General features: G+C 42.3%; 1 protein-coding gene and 1 long non-coding RNA gene across 2 annotated transcripts; one reads left to right on the forward strand and one right to left on the reverse strand.

Moving 5' to 3' along the window:
- The first annotated feature begins 616 nt into the window (after positions 1–616).
- LOC144522102 (hyaluronan and proteoglycan link protein 3-like) lies at positions 617–5,320 on the forward strand. The gene is made up of 6 exons (XM_078256920.1): positions 617–863; positions 1,460–1,656; positions 1,760–1,985; positions 2,094–2,239; positions 2,528–2,824; positions 4,364–5,320. The coding sequence occupies exons 2-6, from the start codon at positions 1,545–1,547 to the stop codon at positions 4,651–4,653; spliced, it is 1,071 nt and encodes a 356-aa protein (XP_078113046.1). The 5' UTR covers positions 617–863; positions 1,460–1,544; the 3' UTR covers positions 4,654–5,320.
- A 2,320-nt stretch (positions 5,321–7,640) lies between these two features.
- On the reverse strand, positions 7,641–21,299 carry LOC144522108 (uncharacterized). The gene is made up of 3 exons (XR_013502380.1): positions 21,221–21,299; positions 17,432–17,921; positions 7,641–7,773 (listed from the first exon to the last, which is right to left on the reverse strand). It is a non-coding gene; the product is annotated as an uncharacterized LOC144522108 (long non-coding RNA).
- Positions 21,300–23,594: the final 2,295 nt, after the last annotated feature.

Raw genomic sequence — 23,594 nt, forward strand, 5'->3', positions numbered from 1 at the left:
AAATCATATTTATACTTGTACTATAAAGCAGTCTAAACTGTCTCCTTAAAAAAACAATGGTTTGGTAGCATAAATAATATGGTGGTGAGTTTGAGATTTAAATGGATAAAGGTTTTTGCAGTAAAATAATTTGAATTTTTGGTAGTTTTGCAGACAAGGATGAGAAACTGCAAACAAGAACATAGAAAGAAAATCAAATATTACAAATCTACACCAGACTGTTAAATATAAACAAAAACACTTTTTTTCTCTCACTCCTAACATAGTCCTACTTTAACTACTTGAATGTACAATACTGATTAATTAAATTGGGGACTTCGCCATAACTGACACAGACAGACAGACAGACAGACAGACAGACACACACATAGTGCGTGGCACTATCTTTGTAGGGATCCGTCATTGACATAATGCATTCCCTAGCCCCTTACCCTAACCTTAACCATCACAACTAAATGCCTAACCTTAACCCTTACCCTCACCCTAACCTCATTCTAACCCTAATCCTAAAACCAAGTCTTAACCCTCACACACACACACACACACACACACACACACACACACACACACACACAGGTGAGTTCCCAGTGCATCAGCTGATAGCGGCAGAGCAGCACCACAGCCGTGCTACTCTTTAGTGAAAAGTTAGGATACACTTATCATTGCTAACTGAGTTGCACCTGTTTTATCATCGACAAAAACTCGAGGAGACTAAACCTATTTTTTGTTTTTTTGTTCTCTGACCAGAAACCCTTCTTTTGGAGAAAGTAATTTATTCGCAGCAGACTTCTGACTTCTGCTCCTCGGCGTCAAAGCTTTTCTCTCCTCGAGGATTTATACCACGCAGGCAGAATATTTCTTCGGTAAGTGAAGAAAAGAAATATCAACAAAATGACGTCAAATATGACGTGGAGCTCTTTACAACACCAATCACTTATTAGTCAAATGAGCTTCAGATTAATGTATTAGTCCTTTAGCTTTTGCATTTTGACTTTTATTTTTATTTGTATTCTCACCTGGCGTCTGTTGCTGTTCCTTAATTGAGTCAACAATTGTCATAGGTGTTGTTATTAGCAAATGTCTAGTATACCAGAGATAGCCAACAAATTATGCTCTTAACCGAAATTGTGGTAGCCTACCTGCAATGTAGAAAAACTGAAACTACAATGCAAGTCATCAACATTTACATCTTTTTAATTGGTCATTTTAAGCTGCCGTTTTGTGGTGTCAAAATGCAGAAGCATTATTTTCATTAACTTGCAGAAAAGTTATCGAAGTGGCAAAATTACATTTTCATATAAAATAGACAGATCTCACTAACATGGTATCATGCTGCCCTCTACTGGCACTGTCCTGTCACAACATCCGATGGTAAAAATACAGCAGGGTCTATGTTTATTGAAAATTCTTGCAAAAATAACGTAGTCATACAAAAGTAATTATTCCACTGTGTTTTTAGGGACTACTCCAATCACATTTCTCTCTGCGGGCTTTGGGGATTGCACAGAGACCATTAAGGATCCGGATTTGTCCTCACAGCCAGGATGATGATCTGTTACCTCCAAACTCTGCTGTTGTTGGGGGCTCAGCTGGTTTTCTCAATCCCAAACAGCTTCTTCTACCATGACTTCCTCAATGGAAATGGAAACAAAGAAAGTATGCACACAATCAATAAAATATGTTTATGTAAATAGCTGCAATATGTGTTCTGCTAGTCCATATTTTCAAGCTCCAAATGTAAAGTCAATATTTCCTGCAGTTCATTTCAGTGGCGTAAAGCTCCATGTGGACTCTGCTCAGCCATCAGTGTTTGCAGTCACAGGGGGTAATGCCACCATGCCATGCAGTTTTTGGTATGAGCCTGAGTTGAGCTCGCCAAGGGACGTACGGGTCAAGTGGTCCTGGCTCCCGACTGCTGGTGGGGGACAGGAGACAGACGTGCTGGTGGCTATCGGCTCCCGCAGTAAAACTTTTGGGGACTTCAGGTTGTTGAAAGGACACATAATTATAACAATCATGCTGACTCTTTTCTGTTCCTTTCATGGCTGTATGAGCTTGTGTGTTCTTTAACTCCCAGTATGTCTGTTGGCCAGGGGTCGTGTGCAGCTCAGACAGGATTTCCCAGGAGATGCTGCACTTGTGATGACTAAACTCCTGTTGAATGATGCAGGCCGTTACCACTGCGAGGTGGTGGACGGACTGGAGGACAAGAGCACTTCAGTTTATCTGGAGTTACAAGGTACAATACACTGAAACCATGAGTTCCATCATCAGAGGCAACCGGAGTCCAAACATTTCACATAGCCTTCTAGTTGACTTTAGTTGTAAGTTGTAAGTACTAGTTGTATTGAATGTGTTGATTGTAAAAGGCCTTTTTCACAGCAGACATTTTGACTTGTCATAGACAAATTAGCACAGGTGTTACTAATAACATTAACATAGGCTCTGTTCTATTCAAGTGTCCAATGAATAACCTTTTAAGCCCACATACGTTGTGTAATAGTGTCTAACTTATTCCTCCACCCAGGTGTGGTGTTTCCCTACCAGCACCCTCATGGTCATTACCATCTTAGCTTCCTGGGAGCCCAGCAGGCCTGTGAGGAGCAGGGCTCGATCCTGGCCACCTTCACACAGCTCTTCCAGTCCTGGAAGGAGGGCCTGAACTGGTGCAATGCAGGCTGGCTGGCTGACGGGACAGTCCAGTACCCCATCACCAAGCCCAGAGTGCCCTGCGGGGGACACGGTCTCGCCCCGGGTGTCCGGAGCTACGGCAGACGACACCTTCATCGCTACGATGTCTTCTGCTTCTCCTCTTCGCTCCGAGGTGAGGTGGTGTGAGACCAACAATGGCAGGTTCACAATCTGTAGAAAAGGCCTGCTTCACAGCAGAGTTTGACTTGTCATCAAAGGAAACACACAGGTGTGACAAATAACATTAACAATGGCTCTGTTCAAGTGTCCCATTAAGCCATGACAGTGTGACAGTGAGCCTGCATGCACAATACCAGGACCCTGAAACTGAAGCAGCTGAATGGAATTTAGCACCAATTAATCCCATTATTTACACCTGTGCTTTCTAGAAGATTACTTTTGCTGTATATGTCACTAGTTTGCCACTGCTTTCATCCTTATTGTTTTCAAGCAAAGGTTTCCCACCTTACAAACTAAATAAGCCAGCATTCCAATAAATCTAAAAAGAGAATTGATGACAGAATAAAAGAATAAAGAATGAATACCATAATCCCATATTTATGACTTGAATATTTTCTTTATGTGCATGAGTTAAAAGTAAATTAACATAATAAGAAATGTAGAAGTTTACATAAGTCTCTGGGACAAACTCTAGTCAAATGAGTGTCTGTTGTCAAATGTTGGAGGTTCAAAATGTTCAAAGCCTACCATACACCGAGCCGATAATCGGCCGTCGGACAGTCTGGCGAGGTCAGTAACTCAAGTCTGTTCAGTGTGTTCTGTGCCGTCGTCTGTCCGAGGGGCCGTCGTCCTTCATTTTGGCCGATTTGACTGGGGCTGTCAAAATAACGCGTTCATTTTGATTAATTAATCTGAGAAAAAATAACGCAGATTAATCCATTCCATATTGACGTTTGACCCGGAGCCGTTCTAGCCACCATTCGACTGTAAAATGAAGGAGGGAGACGATAATGTACTGCCTGAATCATTAATTGGAACATTTACTTGTAAAAAATCTTCTTCCTGCCAACCCTGGCTACCGAAATCTGGTTCCACTGATATGTCTGTGCTTCTCTCTGATGCTCTGAAGATGATACAGACAACACAAACACCGCTGCACGTGATGCTAGTTAACACTATGACAGCAGCTAACGTTAGCCTACCGCTAGCTAGTAGCTGGATTAAACACGGTTACAATGCTGACAGCTAACGCTAAACGGTGTAAAGTTTGACTTTGATTTACTGTAGAGGATTCAATACCGGTATGTAACAATCTGTAGCTGCCGTCGGAAAAACAACACAGACGGTGAGTTCATTGAAACTGGTAAACTACAGCGTCATGGTGCATTTTAAGTTATTATAAATGTCCTGTTCCCATCTGGTGGTTGTTTTTGTCGTTCAACAGCGATTTACTGTCGGTTCAGGCACCGTTAATTATGTATGCGATTAATTTTGATTAATTAATCACAGAGTATGTAATTAATTAGATTAAAATGTTTAATCGATTGACAGCCCTAGTTCCGAGGCACTTTTTTGACCAACTCAGGTAGACTGATCAGTCCAACTGCCTTTTCTGCCAAGGGTCGGCCGTCTGGTCTGTGTGTCTGGGCCTTAAGAGCCTTATCCAGCCTGCAGAAGGTAAATGTAACAATAAATGTGTTTTCTTCAAAAGGGAAAGTCTACTATCTTAAGCCCTCTCACAAGATGAACCTGACTGAGGCTCAGCAGGCGTGTCAGGAGGACAGAGCAGAGGTCGCCAAAGTCGGACAGCTCTATGCCGCCTGGAAACTCACAGGGCTGGACAGCTGTGACGCTGGCTGGCTGGCTGATGGAAGTGTTCGGTATCCCATCACAAGGCCACGAAGAAACTGTGGTCCCTCTGAGCCCGGGGTGCGCAGCTTTGGCTTCCCACCTCCCCAGCACAAGCATGGAGTCTACTGCTACAAAGCAGGTGATGAATGAATGAATTAATGTAGATCTCACTCTTCTCTGGGGTCAGAAATGGAAAGTTGGCACGGGTTTCTTGAAAATATGTTTCCTTATGAGCAAGCTGCTTCATTAGTACTGTGTAAACCCTGGAAACCTATAGAGTGACAGTAGAGATCTGAGGGGTCCTGAGATGATTAACAGAAGAGGAAAGCAGCCAAAAAAGCTTTTACACTAAACAAAATTATATTTACTTTTTCAGACATTCCTCTATTTTTTCTTGTGATGTACTGGATCATTTTATATACTTATGCCTCTAAAACCTTTCAGGTAACATGGAGAAAAAACTTTTTGTTTAACCAGGTTAGAGTGTGTTGGTGTGTCACGGGTAGATATGGCTTACAAGTGAAAAAGGTTGGGAACCACTGGTGTAAACCTTAGTTTTTTTCTGTTTTACCTACATCTCACTGTCATTTTTTCCTTCTGATTTTCTCTTTTTGTACATGTGAGCAAAGCCTTTACTTTACTATGATGTCTCAGTTAATGCTATTAAGCATTAATAATATTAAAGCTATTGAAATTATTCTAGTCGCTGATGAAGGCCAAGACATTTGATTCAGAAAAAGTTGGACATTGAGTTAAGATTTGTTTCTCAGTTCTACTTTATGACCATGTAACTCAGGTGATTTTCACATCTCTTCATTTTTACATCATTGGAAATAAAAACTTATTTTTGTATAACAAATGCTTTTCCTAACCATTAAAATTGTACAGAAGATTCCCGCCTGTCTGTCCACACAGTAATTGTACGTCCACATACACACAACTTGTAGGAGCTTTATTTGCATAGATAACTATTAATAATATATTTCAGGCTTGACACAACATAAGCTGTTTTTTTGTTTTTTTACATTTTAAAAACACTGGCGCAAGTATTAGTACTGTCCAGCTGTGAGACTCCTGCTGCATCTGTCTTGAGGTAGGCTGAGCTTTCTTCACTGCATAAATCGTTGATTTTTCATTATTAACCATACAGTGCAACTCTCTATCGTAGTGTCAGGAGTATAGGTCTTAAAGGGGTGATATAGCCTAATGATTATAGAGGGTATTTCACAATGTTCCTTAAGGTCTCCTAATAGGGTATGTAACATTGGTTGGGCTGAAAATGGCCCAGGTGCTTTTCTATGCTCCCTAATGCATCCCTGTGGAATGGCTCTATTTCAAACGAGAGCTTCTCTTCCAAATATGGTATGCTCATAAATATTTAGATGAGCTGCACGCTGATTGGTTGAGCGAAGCACATACACATACAGTGGAGACGAGACAGCAGGTCTCATATTTCAGACACTGCAGTGTTATACATTGTTCGTCTGCTATTTCATTACTAAATTTACTTCTGAGACTTTTTTATGCTAGAAATCAACTATGTAAAGCTCAAATATGGGCCGTTTTACGAAAATGCATGGCTAATTGCAAATTTGGTAAACTGTGTCGGACTTCAGGAGCTCCACACAGTCTGACGAGACAGCCGCAGCACCGCGACCGGCCTTTCATACTACTCGCGACTACGTCATCTTCAAACCCCCGTGTAGCTGCTGCTCTTCCCGGTACGTTCTACAAACACGCTGAAGGGTGCTTTTTTCCTCTCTTCAGACGCTGACAGCCAATGTCCAAACGTCCGTATTTTACGAGTTTGGAGTGAGCACGGGCCCCGGACTGCCGCTGTACTGTGTGTGGAGCTCCTGAAGTCCGACACAGTTTACCAAATTTGCAATTAGTAAAACGAAAATATTTGAGCTTTACATAGTTGATTTCTCGCATAAAAAGACTCAGAAGTGAATTTAGTAATGAAATGGCAGACATATATATACAGAACAATGTATAACATTTCTGAGATCTGCACAACCTATTCAGAAGACTAAGATGATCTCAGGTCAGTGGTGTATGTAAATTTTGGGGCGTGACAAAGGTAGAGACTAGAGCCAAATGAGGTACAGCCACCAAGTTGACGTCAACTATGAGATTTGTTGAGATTCAGCAGCAGTTTCAAATTGTGAGATTTGCATCTACGTCAATGGGACTTTGAGGTAGCCTACTATGTATGCCTATTTTACCCACTGAACTGTCGTAATTCAACTATGACAAGGTAAACTCGGTTTTGCATTCTATCACCCCTTTAACGCAGTATGTCAACTATTTGAAGGTTTAAAGAAATATAAACAAGCCTTTACGAGCATTTTTTCCCCAATCCCAGAATAGTCTAGGTGATGTAGCCAGACCATATTGGCAAGACCGCATAGAGATAGGCTTAGGTCTGGCTAGAGATAGTTCTGGCAACGGAAGACTGTAACTACTATAAAACATGATGGCCAGTTTCATACAGATTAGTGCTCCATGAAAGGAAATGCAGCATACGCTGTGATTGTAGGTAGGCCTATAGGCCTACTGAGTCAAGGAAAAGCAGCTGTTAAAGAATATTCAAAATATGCTGAGTTGTCTAACCTTTTTATTCTGTTCTTTCTTGTTGAAACTTCTGACATCCTGACATAATTTAAACAAACCAGAGGACCGCTCTCAAAGGCAATTTGCGAGCACTGCATACAAGCTAATCTTAAGCGGTAGCAGCATCATGTTTTACAAATGATTGTTGCTAACAAATAGCAAGTGCATTTGAGTGGTATTGGGTTTTTGCGTGCTAATGTATGGGTCACAAGTAGGATGACATTTGTTTTATTAAAATACTCCAATGTGAGAGGAAATATATATCATGTTGCAAATTGCTACTTTCATGTTGTAAATTTAGTGAAACAGGATAGAAAGCGATGGATCATCTCAGCAGAGTATTAACAACACTTCACCAGACCTTGTAACAATCACGTTTTTCACCTCCACCTAAAAGAGGCAGTGAGCTAACACAAAGATAGGCTACTATCGATGATGTCACGATTTACTAGAACTGAACCCAGAAGCAGACCAGGACAAGTAGCTAGATTTAAGGCGAGTATTTATTTGGTGATTTGAATGTGGAAGCAGGAGAATCCAGGTGACGGAGCAGGCAGTGGAGGTGAGTAGATTGGAAGGAATGAGCAGATCCGACGTTGTCTCTGATAAAACTGACGGCCAGGCAGAGGTGGAGTGAATACCCCGGGAGAGCAACTGCAGACAGAGGAAACGGAGGTAGGTTAACATTTTGGCTAACGATCCGGCAGGGAATGGATGTCAGGTCGCAGCATTTAAGGTGAAGAGCAGCTAATTCTGGACTGGGTGTGCAGATTGCAGATCAGATTCTTCTTCTCTTAGTTAATGGCGGATTGCAAACAACTTTTAGGTGCATACCGCCACCTACTGTGCTGGAGTGTGTATCATCATGTCATTGTACAATTATTTTAAATTCTACTCAACAACCCTGCAGCTTTTAAAAATTTAAATAACGCCTTCCTGGTGATCCTGATCTCCTCTCCCTCCCCTTCTGATCCCAGTATCCTTACCAGAGTCCACCCCCGCCCTGCCTCCTGAACCTTATCTTTAAACACCTGTTTTTCCACCTCATGCAATGTAACCATCCATAACCATCTTCGTCCGCTTATCCGGGGTCGGGTCGCGGGGGTAGCAGCTCTAGCAGGGGACCCCAAACTTCCCTTTCCCGAGCCACATTAACCAGCTCCGACTGGGGGATCCCAATGGCGTTCCCAGGCCAGGTTGGAGATATAATCCCTCCACCTAGTCCTGGGTCTTCCCCGGGGCCTCCTCCCAGCTGGACGTGCCTGGAACACCTCCCTAGGGAGGTGCCCAGGGGGCATCTTTACCAGATGCCCGAACCACCTCAACCTGCTCCTTTTGACGCGAAGGAGCAGTGGCTCTACTCCGAGCTCCTCACGGATAACTGAGCTTCTCACCCTATCTCTAAGGGAGACGCCAGCTACCCTCCTGAGGAAACCCATTTCGGCCGCTTGTACCCTGGATCTTGTTCTTTCGGTCATGACCCAGCCTTCATGACCATAGGTGAGGGTAGGAACAAAAACTGACCGGTAGATTGAGAGCTTTGCCTTCTGGCTCAGCTCTCTTTTCGTCACAACGGTGCAGTAAATTGAATGTAATACCGCACCCGCTGTGCCGATTCTCCGACCAATCTCCCGCTCCATTGTCCCCTCACTCGCGAACAAGACCCCAAGGTACTTGAACTCCTTCACTTGGGGTAAGGACTCATTCCCTACCTGGAGAAGGCACTCCATCGGTTTCCTGCTGAGAACCATGGCCTCCGATTTAGAGGTACTGATCCTCATCCCAGCCGCTTCACACTCGGCTGCGAACCGATCCAGTGAGTGCTGAAGGTCACAGGCCGATGATGCCATCAGGACCACATCATCTGCAAAAAGCAGCGATGAGATCCCCAGCCCACCGAACTGCAACCTCTCTCCACCCCAACTACGCCTCGATATCCTGTCCATAAATACTACAAACAGGATTGGTGACAAAGTGCAGCCCTGGCGGAGGCCAACTCTCACCTGAAACGAGTCCGATATACTGCCGAGAACCCGGACACAGCTCTCGCTTTGGTCGTACAGAGATTGGATGGCCCTGAGAAGGGACCCCCTCACCCCGTACTCCCGCAGCACCTCCCACAGTATCTCCCGGGGCACCCGGTCATATGCCTTCTCCAGATCCACAAAACACATGTAGACCGGTTGGGCATACTCCCAGGCTCCCTCCAGGATCCTTGCGAGAGTAAAGATCTGGTCCGTTGTTCCACGACCAGGACGGAATCCGCATTGTTCCTCTTCAACCTGAGGTTCGACTATCGACCGAACCCTCCTTTCCAGCACCTTGGAGTAGACTTTACCGGGGAGGCTGAGAAGTGTGATACCCCTGTAATTGGCACACACCCTCTGGTCCCCCTTTTTAAAAAGGGGAACCAGCACCCCGGTCTGCCACTCCTTAGGCACCGTCCCAGACTTCCACGCAATGTTGAAGAGGCGTGTCAACCAAGACAACCCCTCCACACCCAGAGCCTTAAGCATTTCTGGACGGATCTCATCAATTCTTGGGGCTTTGCCACTGTGGAGTTGTTTAACTACCTCAGCAACCTCCACCAGGGAAATTGACGGCAATCCCCCATCATCCTCCAGCTCTGCCTCTACCATAGAGGGCGTATTAGTCGGATTTAGGAGTTCCTCAAAGTGCTCCTTCCACCGCCCTATTACCTCCTCAGTTGAGGTCAACGGCGTCCCATCCTTACTGTACACAGCTTGGATGGTTCCCCGCTTCCCCCTCCTGAGGTGGCGAACGGTTTTCCAGAAGCACCTTGGTGCCGACCGAAAGTCCTTCTCCATGTCTTCTCCGAACTTCTCCCACACCCGCTGCTTTGCCTCTTTCACGGTAGAAGCTGCAGCCCTTCGGGCCCTTCGGTACATTGCAACTACCTCCGGAGTCCTCTGGGATAACATATCCCGGAAAGACTCCTTCTTCAGTCGGACGGCTTCCCTGACCACCGGTGTCCACCACGGTGTTCGTGGGTTACCGCCCCTTGAGGCACCTAAGACCCTAAGACCACAGCTCCTCACCGCAGCTTCAGCAATGGAAACTTTGAACATTGTCCACTCAGGTTCAATGCCCCCAGCCTCCACAGGGATGCACGAAAAGCTCCGCCGGAGGTGTGAGTTGAAAGTCTGTCGGACAGGGGCCTCCTCCAGACGTTCCCAATTTACCTGCACTACCCGTTTGGGCTTACCAGGTCTGTCCAGAGTCTTCCCCCACCCCTTGACCCAACTCACCACCAGATGGTGATCGGTTGACAGCTCTGCCCCTCTCTTCACCCGAGTGTCCAAAACATACGGCCTCAGATCATATGAAACGATTATAAAATCGATCATTGACCTTTGGCCTAGGGTGCTCTGGTACCAAGTACACTTATGAGCATCCCTATGTTCGAACATGGTGTTCGTTATAGACAATCCATGACTAGCACAGAAGTCCAACAACAAACAACCACTCTGGTTTAGATCAGGGAGGCCGTTCCTCCCAATCACGCCTCTCCATGTGTCTCCATCATTGCCCACGTGCGCGTTGAAGTCCCCCAGCAGAACTATAGAGTCCCCGACTTGAGCCCCATGCAGGACTCCACTCAAGGTCTCCAAGAAGGCCGAATACTCCGAACTCTTGTTTGGTGCATATGCACAAACAACAGTCTGAGTTTTCCTCCCCACAACCCGCAGGCGTAGGGAGGCGACCCTCTCGTCCACCGGGTTAAACTCCAACGTAGCGGCGCTCAGCCGGGGGCTTGTGAGTATCCCCACACCCGCCCGGCGGCTCACACCCTGTGCAACTCCGGAGAAGAAAAGAGTCCAACCCCTATCCAGGAGTATGGTTCCAGAACCGAGACTGTGTGTAGAGGTAAGCCCCACCAGATCTAACTGGTAGCGCTCCACCTCCCGCACAAGTTCCGGCTCCTTCCCCCACAGAGAGGTGACATTCCACATCCCCAGAGCCAGCGTCTGCTGCCCAGGTCTGGTCCGTCGAGGCCCCTGACCTTCATTGCCACCCATATGGCAGCGCACCCGACCCCAGCGGTTCCTCCCACAGGTGGTGGGCCCATGGGATGGAGAGATAGGTGCCACGTAGCTTTTTCGGGCTGTGCCCGACCGGGCTCCGTGGCCTCATGCAATGTGCCATACAATATTATATGTTCAGCATTTTCTTTAACCCCACAGTTTTCACAGTTCTCACTATTCTTTTTCCCCATTAAAAACAAGGTGCCATTCAGTCCTGTGTGATCCACCCTGAGTCTTGTCATTATAATTTCCTCCCTCCTGGTCCTTTCCGTATAATTCTTTATACTGACAGATTTTTGTATTTTATAATATCTCCTTCCTTTTTTGTCGTCCTCCCACCATTTCTGCCATATTTCAAGGCCTTTCTTCTTAACCACCGCTTTTCCTTCGCCTTTTTGTAGTGGAATAGGAACTGTTATTTCCTTTAGTAATGCCTCTTTAGCCAGTTTGTCATGGACTGTATGCTTTTTATGACAGCTAAAGAGTCTGTGCATAGCACCACCCTATCAGGTCTGACCTCTTCAACCCACTGTAATGCAATGATGGCTGCCACTTTTTATGCTGTATATACCGATAACTGGTCAGACATTCTTTTGGAGAGATTAACTTTAAATTCTGGGATATATATTCCAACTCCCACACATTCCTGTTTGTTCTTGGATCCGTCTGTGTAAATCTTTAAATAATTATAGTAACTGTGTCTCAGGTAAATGCTTGTTTTAACTCCCACTTCCTCCATTCTCCATTCTCTTTTCTTTTCCAGGATATTAATATCGGTCTTTACGTGTGGAAACAGCCATGGTGTTGGTCATGGTGAAACCTAAAGTTTCCATTCCATATTCCCTCACTCTCTCTTCCCTCGTCCATCCAAACCCAAGTCCCTGAAACTTGGAATACTCCCAACATTCCTGTATTGACTCTTTTGTAGGGTTCTCTTTTCCACTACCTTTTAATCTGATCCAATATGCCAGCGCAAGTTTCTCTCTTCTCAACTCCAGAGGTGTCTCTCCTGCTTCTATGAGTATTGCATTAATGGGGGTTTACTTAATAGCTCCAATGCACACATGTAATGCTCTATACTGTAATCTATTCATTTTTTCCAATATTGTTTTTGCCACTGCTCCATAAACTACACAACCATAATCTATTGATGACCTCATACATGCCCTATATATGTCAATTAATGACCGTCTGTCTGCACCCCAGTTACATCCGACCACAGCTCTTAGAAGATTTACAACCTTTTTGCATTTAGTTTCCAAGTGCTTTATGTGTGATTTCCATGAACACTTACTATCAAACCATAAACCCAGGTACTTAAATTCATTGACTTTCTCCATTGGCAGCTCATATGTTAGTTTTTCAGCATGGTACTTGCGCTTCTTTGTGAACATCATGTAACAGGACTTGCTTGTCGATATCTTAAACCCCCACTCATATGACCACTTCTCTACTTTCCTTATTGCTTTCCTAATATTTTCTACTACATAAGACACATTCCTTCCTCTCATCCAAATGGCCCCATCATCCGCATAAAGTGCTGATTTGATACATCCATACATCTAAGTTTGAGAAAATATAATTTATCATTATACTGAACAATACAGGGCTAATTGCACTCCCCTGGGGAATACCATTGTCCACATCGAAGTACATAGACACCTCTGATACAACCTTAACTCTAATTTTCCTACCTGTCAAAAAGTCCATAATCCAATTATACAACCTTCCTCCAATACCCATACTAGTAAGTTTAATAAGCAGTCCTTCCCTCCACATGGTATCATATGCCTTTTCAATGTCAAAATACACTATTGTCATAAGCTCTTTCATTTTCAATGCCTTTTCCACCTCATTACTGACCCTAACTAGAGCATCTGTTGTGGAGCGTCCTTTCCAAAATCCACTTTGTATATTAGTCAGTAATCCCCTCTGCTCCAATATATGAGATATCCCGCGAACTAATATCCTCTCCATCCTTTGCATAAGTGAGATGTCAAAGCTGTGGGCCTATAGTTACCCGGATTAGCTGGGTCCTTACCAGGTTTGTTAAACGGTAGTATTACGGCACTTTTCCAACTATTCGGTATTATTCCATCCCTCCAAATTTTATTAAAGAGTCTTCATATCAATTGACATGATTCTACTGGTAGCTGTCGGAACATGGCATAACATAATTGGTCTTGTCCTGGAGCTGTATATCCAGTGCCTAGCAAAGCTATGTTAAGTTCAGACATAGTAAAATCCACATCCAGTGTCAACATACTAGCCTCCCTTTTCAACTTCACATCCTTATTCTCTCTAAGTGCAATTTCTTTCTGCTGCTTATGAATAACACTAAGGTGATCACCACTATGCGCTGCCACAAATGCCCTTCCTAACACTTCTGCCTTACATTTATCAGACACTACCACCGTCTCCCCATCAATCAAAACTGGAATTTTAACCGACATCCTTTTCCCACTCATTCTCTTGAACATAGACCATATACAGTCAGGTCCATAAATATTGGGACATCGACACAATTCTAATCTTTTTGGCTCTATACACCACCACAATGGAGTTGAAATGAAACGAACAAGATGTGCTTTAACTGCAGACTTTCAGCTTTAATTTGAGGGTATTTACATCCAAATCAGGTGAACGGTGTAGGAATTACAACAGTTTGTATATGTGCCTCCCACTTTTTAAGGGACCAAAAGTAATGGGACAATTGGCTGCTCAGCTGTTCCATGGCCAGGTGTGTGTTATTCCCTCATTATCCCATTTACAAGGAGCAGATAAAGGTCCAGAGTTCATTTCAAGTGTGCTATTTGCATTTGGAATCTATTGCTGTCAACTCTCAATATGAGATCCAAAGAGCTGTCACTATCAGTGAAGCAAGCCATCATTAGGCTGAAAAATCTAAACAAACCCATCAGAGAGATAGCAAAAACATTAGGTGTGGCCAAATCAACTGTTTGGAACATTCTTAAAAAGAAAGAACGCACCGGTGAGCTCAGCAACACCAAAAGACCCGGAAGACCACGGAAAACAACTGTGGTGGATGACCGAAGAGTACTTTCCCTGGTGAAGAAAACACCCTTCACAACAGTTGGCCAGATCAAGAACACTCTCCAGGAGGTAGGTGTATGTGTGTCAAAGTCAACAATCAAGAGAAGACTTCACCAGAGTGAATACAGAGGGTTCACTACAAGATGTAAACCATTGGTGAGCCTCAAAAACAGGAAGGCCAAATTAGAGTTTGCCAAACAACATCTAAAAAAGCCTTCACATTTCTGGAACAACATCCCGAAGCATACTGCGAAAGCAACCAAAGAGTTTTTTAAGGGAAAGAAGTGGAATGTTTTGCAATGGCCAAGTCAATCACCTGACCTGAATCCGATTGAGCATGCATTTCACTTGCTGAAGACAAAACTGAAGGGAAAATGCCCCAAGAACAAGCAGGAACTGAAGACAGTTGCAGTAGAGGCCTGGCAGAGCATCACCAGGGATGAAACCCAGCGTCTGGTGATGTCTATGCGTTCCAGACTTCAGGCTGTAATTGATTGCAAAGGATTTGCAACCAAGTATTAAAAAGTGAAAGTTTGAGTTATGATTGTTAATCTGTCCCATTACTTTTGGTCCCTTAAAAAGTGGGAGGCACATATACAAACTGTTGTAATTCCTTCACCGTTCACCTGATTTGGATGTAAATACCCTCAAATTAAAGCTGAAAGTCTGCAGTTAAAGCACATCTTGTTCGTTTCATTTCAACTCCATTGTGGTGGTGTATAGAGCCAAAAAGATTAGAATTGTGTCGCTGTCCCAATATTTATGGACCTGACTGTATCCCCTAACTCTAGTCCTACCTATGTTGGAACAGAACTCCCTCCAGTTTCTCTTTTTGGTATATTTAATTGTCCTACGTGCCACTGCCCTTTTTCCTTTGATAATCCACAACATTCTCTCGTGACAGATTCTTCTTCAGTGCTCTAAATGCCTCGTTTCGTTCTTTTACAGCTCTGCTACATTCCTCATTCCACCAAGGTACCACTTTCTTCCTTCCCTTTGTTGTTCTTTGTGGAATACTCAAAGATGCTGCATTCAAAAGGTGTTCTGTAATTTGCTTTGTGCATTCTTCTGTTTCCATCTAATGTAACCAGGTTAACTGACTTCTCACAGCATGACCTAAATTTTCCCCATTCTGCTTTCTCAAAGCACCATCTAGTAATTGTAACCCCTTCTTGGATACAAATGTCCATATTAACTACAGTGAGAACTGGGAAATGATCACTGCCTATGGTAGAGTCACTCTTAACATGCCAATCACACATATTCACTAAACTGTCTGATACCAGTGAAATATCCAAACATGATGTATTGCCCCTATTCACATCTATTCTTGTACCCTGTCCATTATTAAGGCATACCAATAATCTTTCTTCCATCATGTCTTCAACTATGTTCCCATTATGGTCTGTGTGAGTGCAACCCCATAGGCTGTTATGTGCATTAAAATCGCCACACCATATTTCTTTCCTGTATACAGTCCCTGCCATTTCATTTAATCTGTCAACAGTTAAAGTTTTGCATGGGTTATAAAAATTAATATGACCCTCTTTTCTTGGACTACAAATCTCAACCATTATACACTCCATATCCTCTGGGCACGGGAGCTCCCTATATGCCAGCCCATCCTTGAGAAAGGTAGCACACCCACCACCATTTTGATTATTAGGCCTATCATACCTTAAAGAACTGAACCCTCGTATAACAAAATCTAGTTGGGGATCATAACCAAGTTTCTTGTACACATACTACATCAAATTCGTGAAGATACTTTTTAAATTCTTGACCATTAGCTATGAGGCTGTAGTAGCTCCATTAGCTCCACTGTAGTATGTGAATTACCATAATTAGCGTTCTAACCCTCAGCTTGTGTATTTTCCCCATTTTCAGTTACTGTCAACAATTCATGTATCTGATCTGCTTTAATATCACTTATATCAAGGAATCTTTCTGCTGCCTCCACAATAGCCTTGATTCTATCACTTTTCTTTTTTAACTGAGATGCAACATTGATAGTGTGACATATGAAAGCCACAAAGTTTACCTTCTTCACTACCAATGTATCATCACCAACTTTGCACTTGTGATCACAAGTAACCTGTGTATGGACTGGAGTCTGCAGTTGGGCTTGATTAACTGATACTATGTTTCTTTAGACCATTCTACTGGCGTTTTTGTTATTTGATCCCGTTTCTCGCACTGTCTTTAGAGCTTCTGCATACGATACTTTACTTAGAATCTTAACCCTCTGGGCTTCTCTGGCTTCTCTCTGCACTTCACATCCTCCAAACGCAGCACTATGCTCTCCTCCACAGTTACAGCATTTAATCTTTGCATCCTTGTCACATTTACCATATTCATGCTGACCACCACATCTAGCGCACCTTAATTTTCCTTTGCACTGCTGTGCTGTGTGTCCCAATCTTTGACATTTATTACACCGAAGAGGTTTGGGGATGTATTCTCTCACACTGTAATTTATGTTTCCCAGTTGCACTGACTTAGAGAGAGTTCTCTCAAATTTGAACTACCACTGATAATGTTTCCTTTAATGCTCCATCCCGTTTACTTTTTAGCCGTATGGCTTCAATCACTTTACTTCCCTGAATCTCATTTTTGACATCTTCCATCGACATACTCAGTGGGACTCCAGAAATCACTCCTCTCACTTTTGCCATTGCTCCTGGGATGTGTGCCTTCATCCTTTCCCCTTGAAGTGAAGACATTTTGGGAATTTTTTCTTGTTGTTGTTGTTTACTGGTTGCATGTATCAGTGCTCTTTTATTGCTCATAAACCAAGCAAATTCAATTTGTACCAATCTCTTTCTCAATCGCCTTGGTAAGTTTAATCGGGTGGTAATGTCCACCATCCTGACCAAACTCAATAATAACTTTCCAAATGTTTTCTGGAGCATTCTCCACATTACCAGTTTTCTGTTTCTCAAGCTGATTAGCTCTCGATTTCTTGTTTGTATTTCCCTCGCCAATCTCACTATATTCCGACCAACTTTTCCCTCTATTTCTTTCTCTTAAAGGCCTTTTCAATCTCGATGTTCTGGGATATTTTCCAATCCATGTCATCCCCATCTGAACTAGTTGACATGATGTACAGTCACAGCACAGCTTATGCAAATCCGCCAAACAAATTGCTCAACGCAACGATCCTACCACGTTTCCAAGCTCTCTCCGGTTGCAATCCGTCGGATTGCCCCTACCTCAGGCCAGTCTGCTCTTGCAGATCAGATGCAGGTGTGAGTAGTTGAAGAATCTCCCTCCTTGCCTCGTAGCTAGGCAACCATACGGGGTGCGTTCAGGAAACACCAGTAAACACAGACTCCAGGCGGAATTCAGGAAACACAGGCAGAAAACAGACTCAAGAGGCGGGGTTCATGACAGATTATTCCTAATCAAACAGCTTCAAAGAGAAGTCTCTCGATTTTCATCCTGACCTCTGCCTTTTTCTGACAACTTTTTAAACATTTTCACAAGGCTCATGAAGTAGTAGCCTACTCATCACAGTCTTGTGGTTTTTCACTGTTTGTCTGTACAGTTGGATGATATTTAGAAGATTCTGGCTCCATACTCTTCGTCGTCCACACAGTATCACATTTGACAATGGGAATGACTAGCTGGCTGCTGCTGCTCACTTCTTGGCTGTTTTGGTCGTATGAATCTGTGATGACGGACGGTTACGTCTTTGCTCTCCTGTGGGGACAACACAAACAATTTGTGAGATAAGACAACGTCCAAAGCTGGCTTAAACTGGAACTTTTCTGGAGTTTTGTCTGTCCACATTTATATTTCAAGACCATGTTTACATTTGCAATAAAAATGGCTCTTTGTAGATGTTTGCAAAGCTATTATAAAAGCTAAGTTATTTATTCATGTACAAAGTGTTTGTACAATAAGAGGGAGTTTTTCTCCAGATATCTTTGAAAAACAGGATATTGTTCTATCGATTACACCCAATCACATGCAACTTATGATTCCAAAAAAGGAGTTACATCCTCCAAAGATGCTGCAGCCTGCAGACATAATAAATCCCAACACATCATCACAATCACAAAATGTGACATTCTTTTCAAGCTGGTTGTAGAGTCAGCAGGCCTAACAAACAGGCGCAAGGAGCACTATGAAGAAGAAAGGGAGCAAGCCCCTGAAGGTGCAGCTACTTTTTCTTTGTATGACACAATATTAAATGCAACATGATAAACTTAAATGTTAAGACACATGTTTAGGAGACAATGCACATCTGCCATGACAAAAGGCAATACAATATTGCATGCTTACTATATCATCATATAACTACTTAATAATGTTAGCTCAATAAAAAAAAACGAAAAGGTTGCCTGCACTTGTTATGAGGGAAATGCAGCTAATTTAAAATGTAGGGAATTTTGGGAAAAGATGGAAGGCCCAGAGGCCAGAGAAATCTGACTCCAATAATTGATGACCTATATAACCAGAATACCATAAATGAAGTGCGGAGACAATAGAATAAAGTCAAGTACTTTTACTGAACAGCATTTTAAGCATTACAAAACGCATGCGGGTTCACAATGAGACTAAATTTCCCTAGCATCCAGACAAAAAGTACGGAGCTCAGTCCACGAAGCCTCCCAGTTTGTGAGCCCCCTCTAACACTGTCCCTATCTATTTATCATCTCATCTTGGGGTGCTGACTGCTGACTCTCCGTTGCCAGGCAAAAGTGTGTGTGTGTGTGTGTGTGTGTGTGTGTGTGGGTGGGTGGTGTGTGGGTGGGTGGGTGGGTGTCTTGCAAACATCAGCTGGTTCCACTTCCTCTTCATGACCTTTTGACCACAACAGAACACACACACATAGGCCTACATCAACCTAATGGCTATTTCCTATTATCTCTGTCTGGTACAAAAAACAGTCTCTGACACACATTCATCTCTCTTATCTATGATAAACTATAATCTAAGTGTTAAGCTATACCATCCTGTGCAACTGAGTCATTCTTCCATGTACCATGGACGCAAGTGTGCTCCTTCTGGAAATTGTAACCATCTTTCTTATAGTATGCACACAACTCCACAATGAGCACAAATGACCTCTTTAGCAATAAAAGAACACATCTATATAATAAAGAGCACTTTTATAAAATAAAAATATCTCTACACTGGAAACAGGAATGTGATGTGAACTTGTGCAAAAGGACAAGAGGATCTAGCTACTAATTAAACTATGATAATTTAACACAGCTAATGTAAAGACAGATGATCACAGTAATGCACGGATGGGTTTTATATTTGCATCTTCAGTCTTTATTGAGTTAGAATCTGATTTTAATAGGATTTTGGCCCTTTAGATTCTGCCGAATAGCTTCTTAATGGCTATTAGTCGGCTAACTAAATATGCCGGCTTCTCTGTTGAAATGTTTCTAACGTGAAAATGCTTAACTAAAGTTAAAGGTATTTCTTTGGATCTCCCTTATGACGGTTCAGTGCTTTTAGAGTAAAGTCAACACTAAAAAATACACATGATTAGCATTAACGTTTGTCAGCTGGCTAACGTTACTTGCAAGATAACGTTAGCTAACGTTAACTTAGTTAGCTAGACAATTAGCTAATAGCTTGGTAAGTCAAGTGGATCAAAAGTAACACAATGGTTACATATGAGATGAATTGTTATGATTACTAGTGCAGTGCCCGTTGAAAATGTGCCTGTTTTGAACGGGCGATTGCTTGGCCTTTGGTATTGCTGCTTGTAGAATTCATCAAAAAATAATTGTACACCAAAATGACTTACAGAAGGACCCCAAACCACTTAATATGCAACTCCACTGTATAGCCTACTACTGACTTACAGTGTAGGCTACGTCTACATCAGAGGAAGACATTGTACTACTATATTTACCTGACAGAGAACGCTGCAGATTCAGAATGTAATCACAAAATATCACAATGACAATGTGGAGTAATCAGACATTAGCGTCATGGACTCATGACAGTGTGCTACCCACCCGGCCCATTATGAGAGCTAATCAGCACATATCTGCGTTAATCAACCACCAGAACCGGACTCTGTGTGTGTATGTGTGTGTGTGTGTGTGTGTGTGTGTGTGTGTGTGTGTGTGTGTGCGCACACAGAGAGAGAGGCGTTGTCTTGTGTCGCATGATCGTTAACAAATTTAACACTTCAGCAGAGGTGTTCATTTCCATACAGGTTCAGTGGCTTGACGGTTAACGGTGAAATATGGATTTGATTCACGGGAGTATTTTGGCGACGGCAATATTATTAGTGTTGTAAATTAGCAGTAGACTTAATTAACCCGGGGTGAGTCTCATGAAAACTGATGTGTCTGCCTGGTTCAGCTCTGAGATTTTCTTGCATTGCACGGCGCTGTGAAGGAACAATCTCCAAGATTACGTTCTGACAGCTCACAGCAATTTAATACAATAGCAGGAAAAGAGTCCCCCCATCTGTTGTAAAGCGTTCTGCATGTGGCATCTGCGTGTGATGTGCAGGTTACCTTCCACCCCAAACACAGACACACATACGTCTCGCTGCCACTTGTTGTCTGTACTGGTTGTGCTTTGTATGTGTGGGATTCTGAAACGTTCTTAAATTCGGGAATTGTCGTTTGTTTATTCAAAGTCAAAGACAGTCCAAAGTAGTGCATCTTTGCACATTTTTGTGGGTCTGAGGTGTATGTCACATTTTAGCTGCCAAAGCTCCGCTGTTCTGTCTCTGGTCCTCAGGGTGAGAGGGGGAGTGGCCAGCGGCTAGAGCAGCAAAAGCCAATGTGTGCTTCTTTTACCTATATATATTTAACGATATCTTTTGCATTTATAATCCAAACAACATCAAACTTGGCACTGCACTTACTCGTGCCCGTAACAAGACACCTGTCAAGTTTGAAATGTGTCGGACTAACGGTTCGAGAGATATGCGCATAACACACAGACAGACAGACGTTCCTGCAATTTATAGATAGATAAAGAGTTCATCATTGTCGTTTGTTACTGTATTTGCTTACTTTTAGCTGTGGATCACTGTTCATCTTGCCATAGAAAAGTTCAGAACTTCTACCAAGTGTGTTTTTTTCTTCTTCTGCCTCCTCCTCCTCCTCCTCCTCCTCCTCCTCCTCCTCCTCCTCCTCCTATTCTTCTTCTGATTCATTGGCGGTTGGCAAGCCAGCGTACAGGTGCATTACTGCCGCCTACTGGACAGGATGGGAATTCATGCGTTTGAAGCGATGAGGGACTTGTTACATTATTGTTTAGATTTTTAACTTGGGTTACATAAACTTAATTGTCTTTGCTAAATATTTATTAGTAATGATGTGGCTTTTCTGCTGCCTGAAGGCAAAAATGGAAATACATTCCTAAGCTACTTCTGACTCTATAAAGTCATGATTGTCTTTGTCTTGTCTACAGTATGCAGGTTTTGTTTTACTCTACAGTGGCAATTTTACAATAATTATACAGTTTTAGCAAGAAGAACAAACAAAGACCCCATTCATGCCTGTTATTATCATGTAATCTGTATCTGCTTATAAGGATGTTAAAGCAAAGATGTTAAAGCATAGTTGAATAGAATGTATAAATTAAAGGATCTCTGCCTCTTGAGAACAAAACATAGACAGAGCAGGTTGAAACATTTCCACTTTCCATTTCAGAGTGAGTGCAGCCAACACTTTCACTGAGTACAAAGTAGATCCACAGAAACAATGCAAACTCTAACCTCACAATCTTTTTCACAACAGAAACAGGAAGATTTTAACTTGTTTTAAATTTATTTTCTGTCTAATACTATTTATTTAACCATTGATCATAACATTTTCTTTTCAAAGAAACTACAGTTTTACTTCAGAAAATAGAAAAAAGAGTTACACTTGCAAATGCAGTTCCTTCAATATGTCTTATTTGTGTGGTTATATTGTTTTTTTACTTAAAAGGTTCTCGAAAACAGAGAGCACTAGTACCACCTACTTGGCTTCAGGGTAATCAAATCCCTTCCTGGGATAACTAAACGTTTGAGCCGTTTCCAAATATTTTCAAGTCATTCCACTCACACGCTGCCTTTTTGTTAATGCATGTGACAAAAAAAAACTTTATTAATGCATCTATCCCTACTGGAGTGACTCAAAGAGGGGGGAAGCTTCAGATAGTGTAATTTTTTAATTCCTATACTTTTGCCATTAGCAAACCTAAACTCATCTTTACTTTCAATCTTCAAATCTTAACCAATCTCTTTATAGCTTATCCATGCACACTATACTGTTCATACTGTATATATCTAGTGTTATCTGCCCCAGTCAGAAATCATCACCAGTACAGTACAATAAAAGGAAACATGATGATGCACATGGGAATAAAAACAGCACCCTAAAATTACAAAGTTGAAATTACATTTGACATTTTTTTTACTCATTATTCTCTTAATTTCTCTTAATTTCTATTATTCCGTTATATATTTCGTATTATTATTATATATTTTATATATCATTGTAATAAAGTATCCATCGTTTTTGCACTGAAATCCTTTAAAAAGGTATTACTGTAAATTGAAAATATTGCAACTTCCGATAACAATAGAGCACCGGCCACCCCACTCATGTTCTCTTCTCGCTCCTTCCATCTTAAAAAATAAAATAAAAAAACAAAACATTATTGGAGTCAAATCCCTTGGTAAATCACTTGGCTCAGTAACCATTTCTTTCCTCAGGCAGTCTGGTTGCTGAACAGCTGACGCACATATGCATGTCACTTGTTGTGTTATTGTGTACTGTATGTATATTAATCATTGTTAAAATACAGGTCTGTAGTGTGTGTCCCTCATGTTAGGAAAGAGAGAGCCAAAGCGCAAGAATTCCATTGTATTTCTAATACACATGACCATAAAGTTGAACTTTAACTTAAATGGGGATTTTCTTAAAAGAATGTTGCATTATGTTTCGATGAGAATTCAAGCTCAAGACAGAAAGAACCATACAACAAAACAGTGTGAGTGCACGTGCACATGTCTGTGTGTCTACCTGACCATTGATCTAAATAGACACCTGACAGAGAGAATGTACCAAAACTGAGCAGAACAAAATGTGCAGTAACTGTTCAACTGTAACTCTCTCAGTTATATCACAAATACACAACCTTTAGAGAAACTTCAGGTTGTATATCCTAATCAGCACTTATTCATTCACTGAACAAACTTCTGTCATGGAGAAAGTCTGACATCAATGGAAATACAATCAGATTAAATGTAAAAAAAATAAAAATAAATGCAGAATGACACAAATGTGACTGCTGAAAACCTGAGGTGAAATGTGACGACCAAACAGTGAGGGAGGGGAGCAGAGAAGAACAAAGTGTACAGTCACAGAATTATGTTGGCAGATCCTGCAGGATCTC

This window comes from Sander vitreus, chromosome 1 (assembly GCF_031162955.1).
Source record: "Sander vitreus isolate 19-12246 chromosome 1, sanVit1, whole genome shotgun sequence".
Lineage (NCBI taxonomy): Eukaryota > Metazoa > Chordata > Actinopteri > Perciformes > Percidae > Sander > Sander vitreus.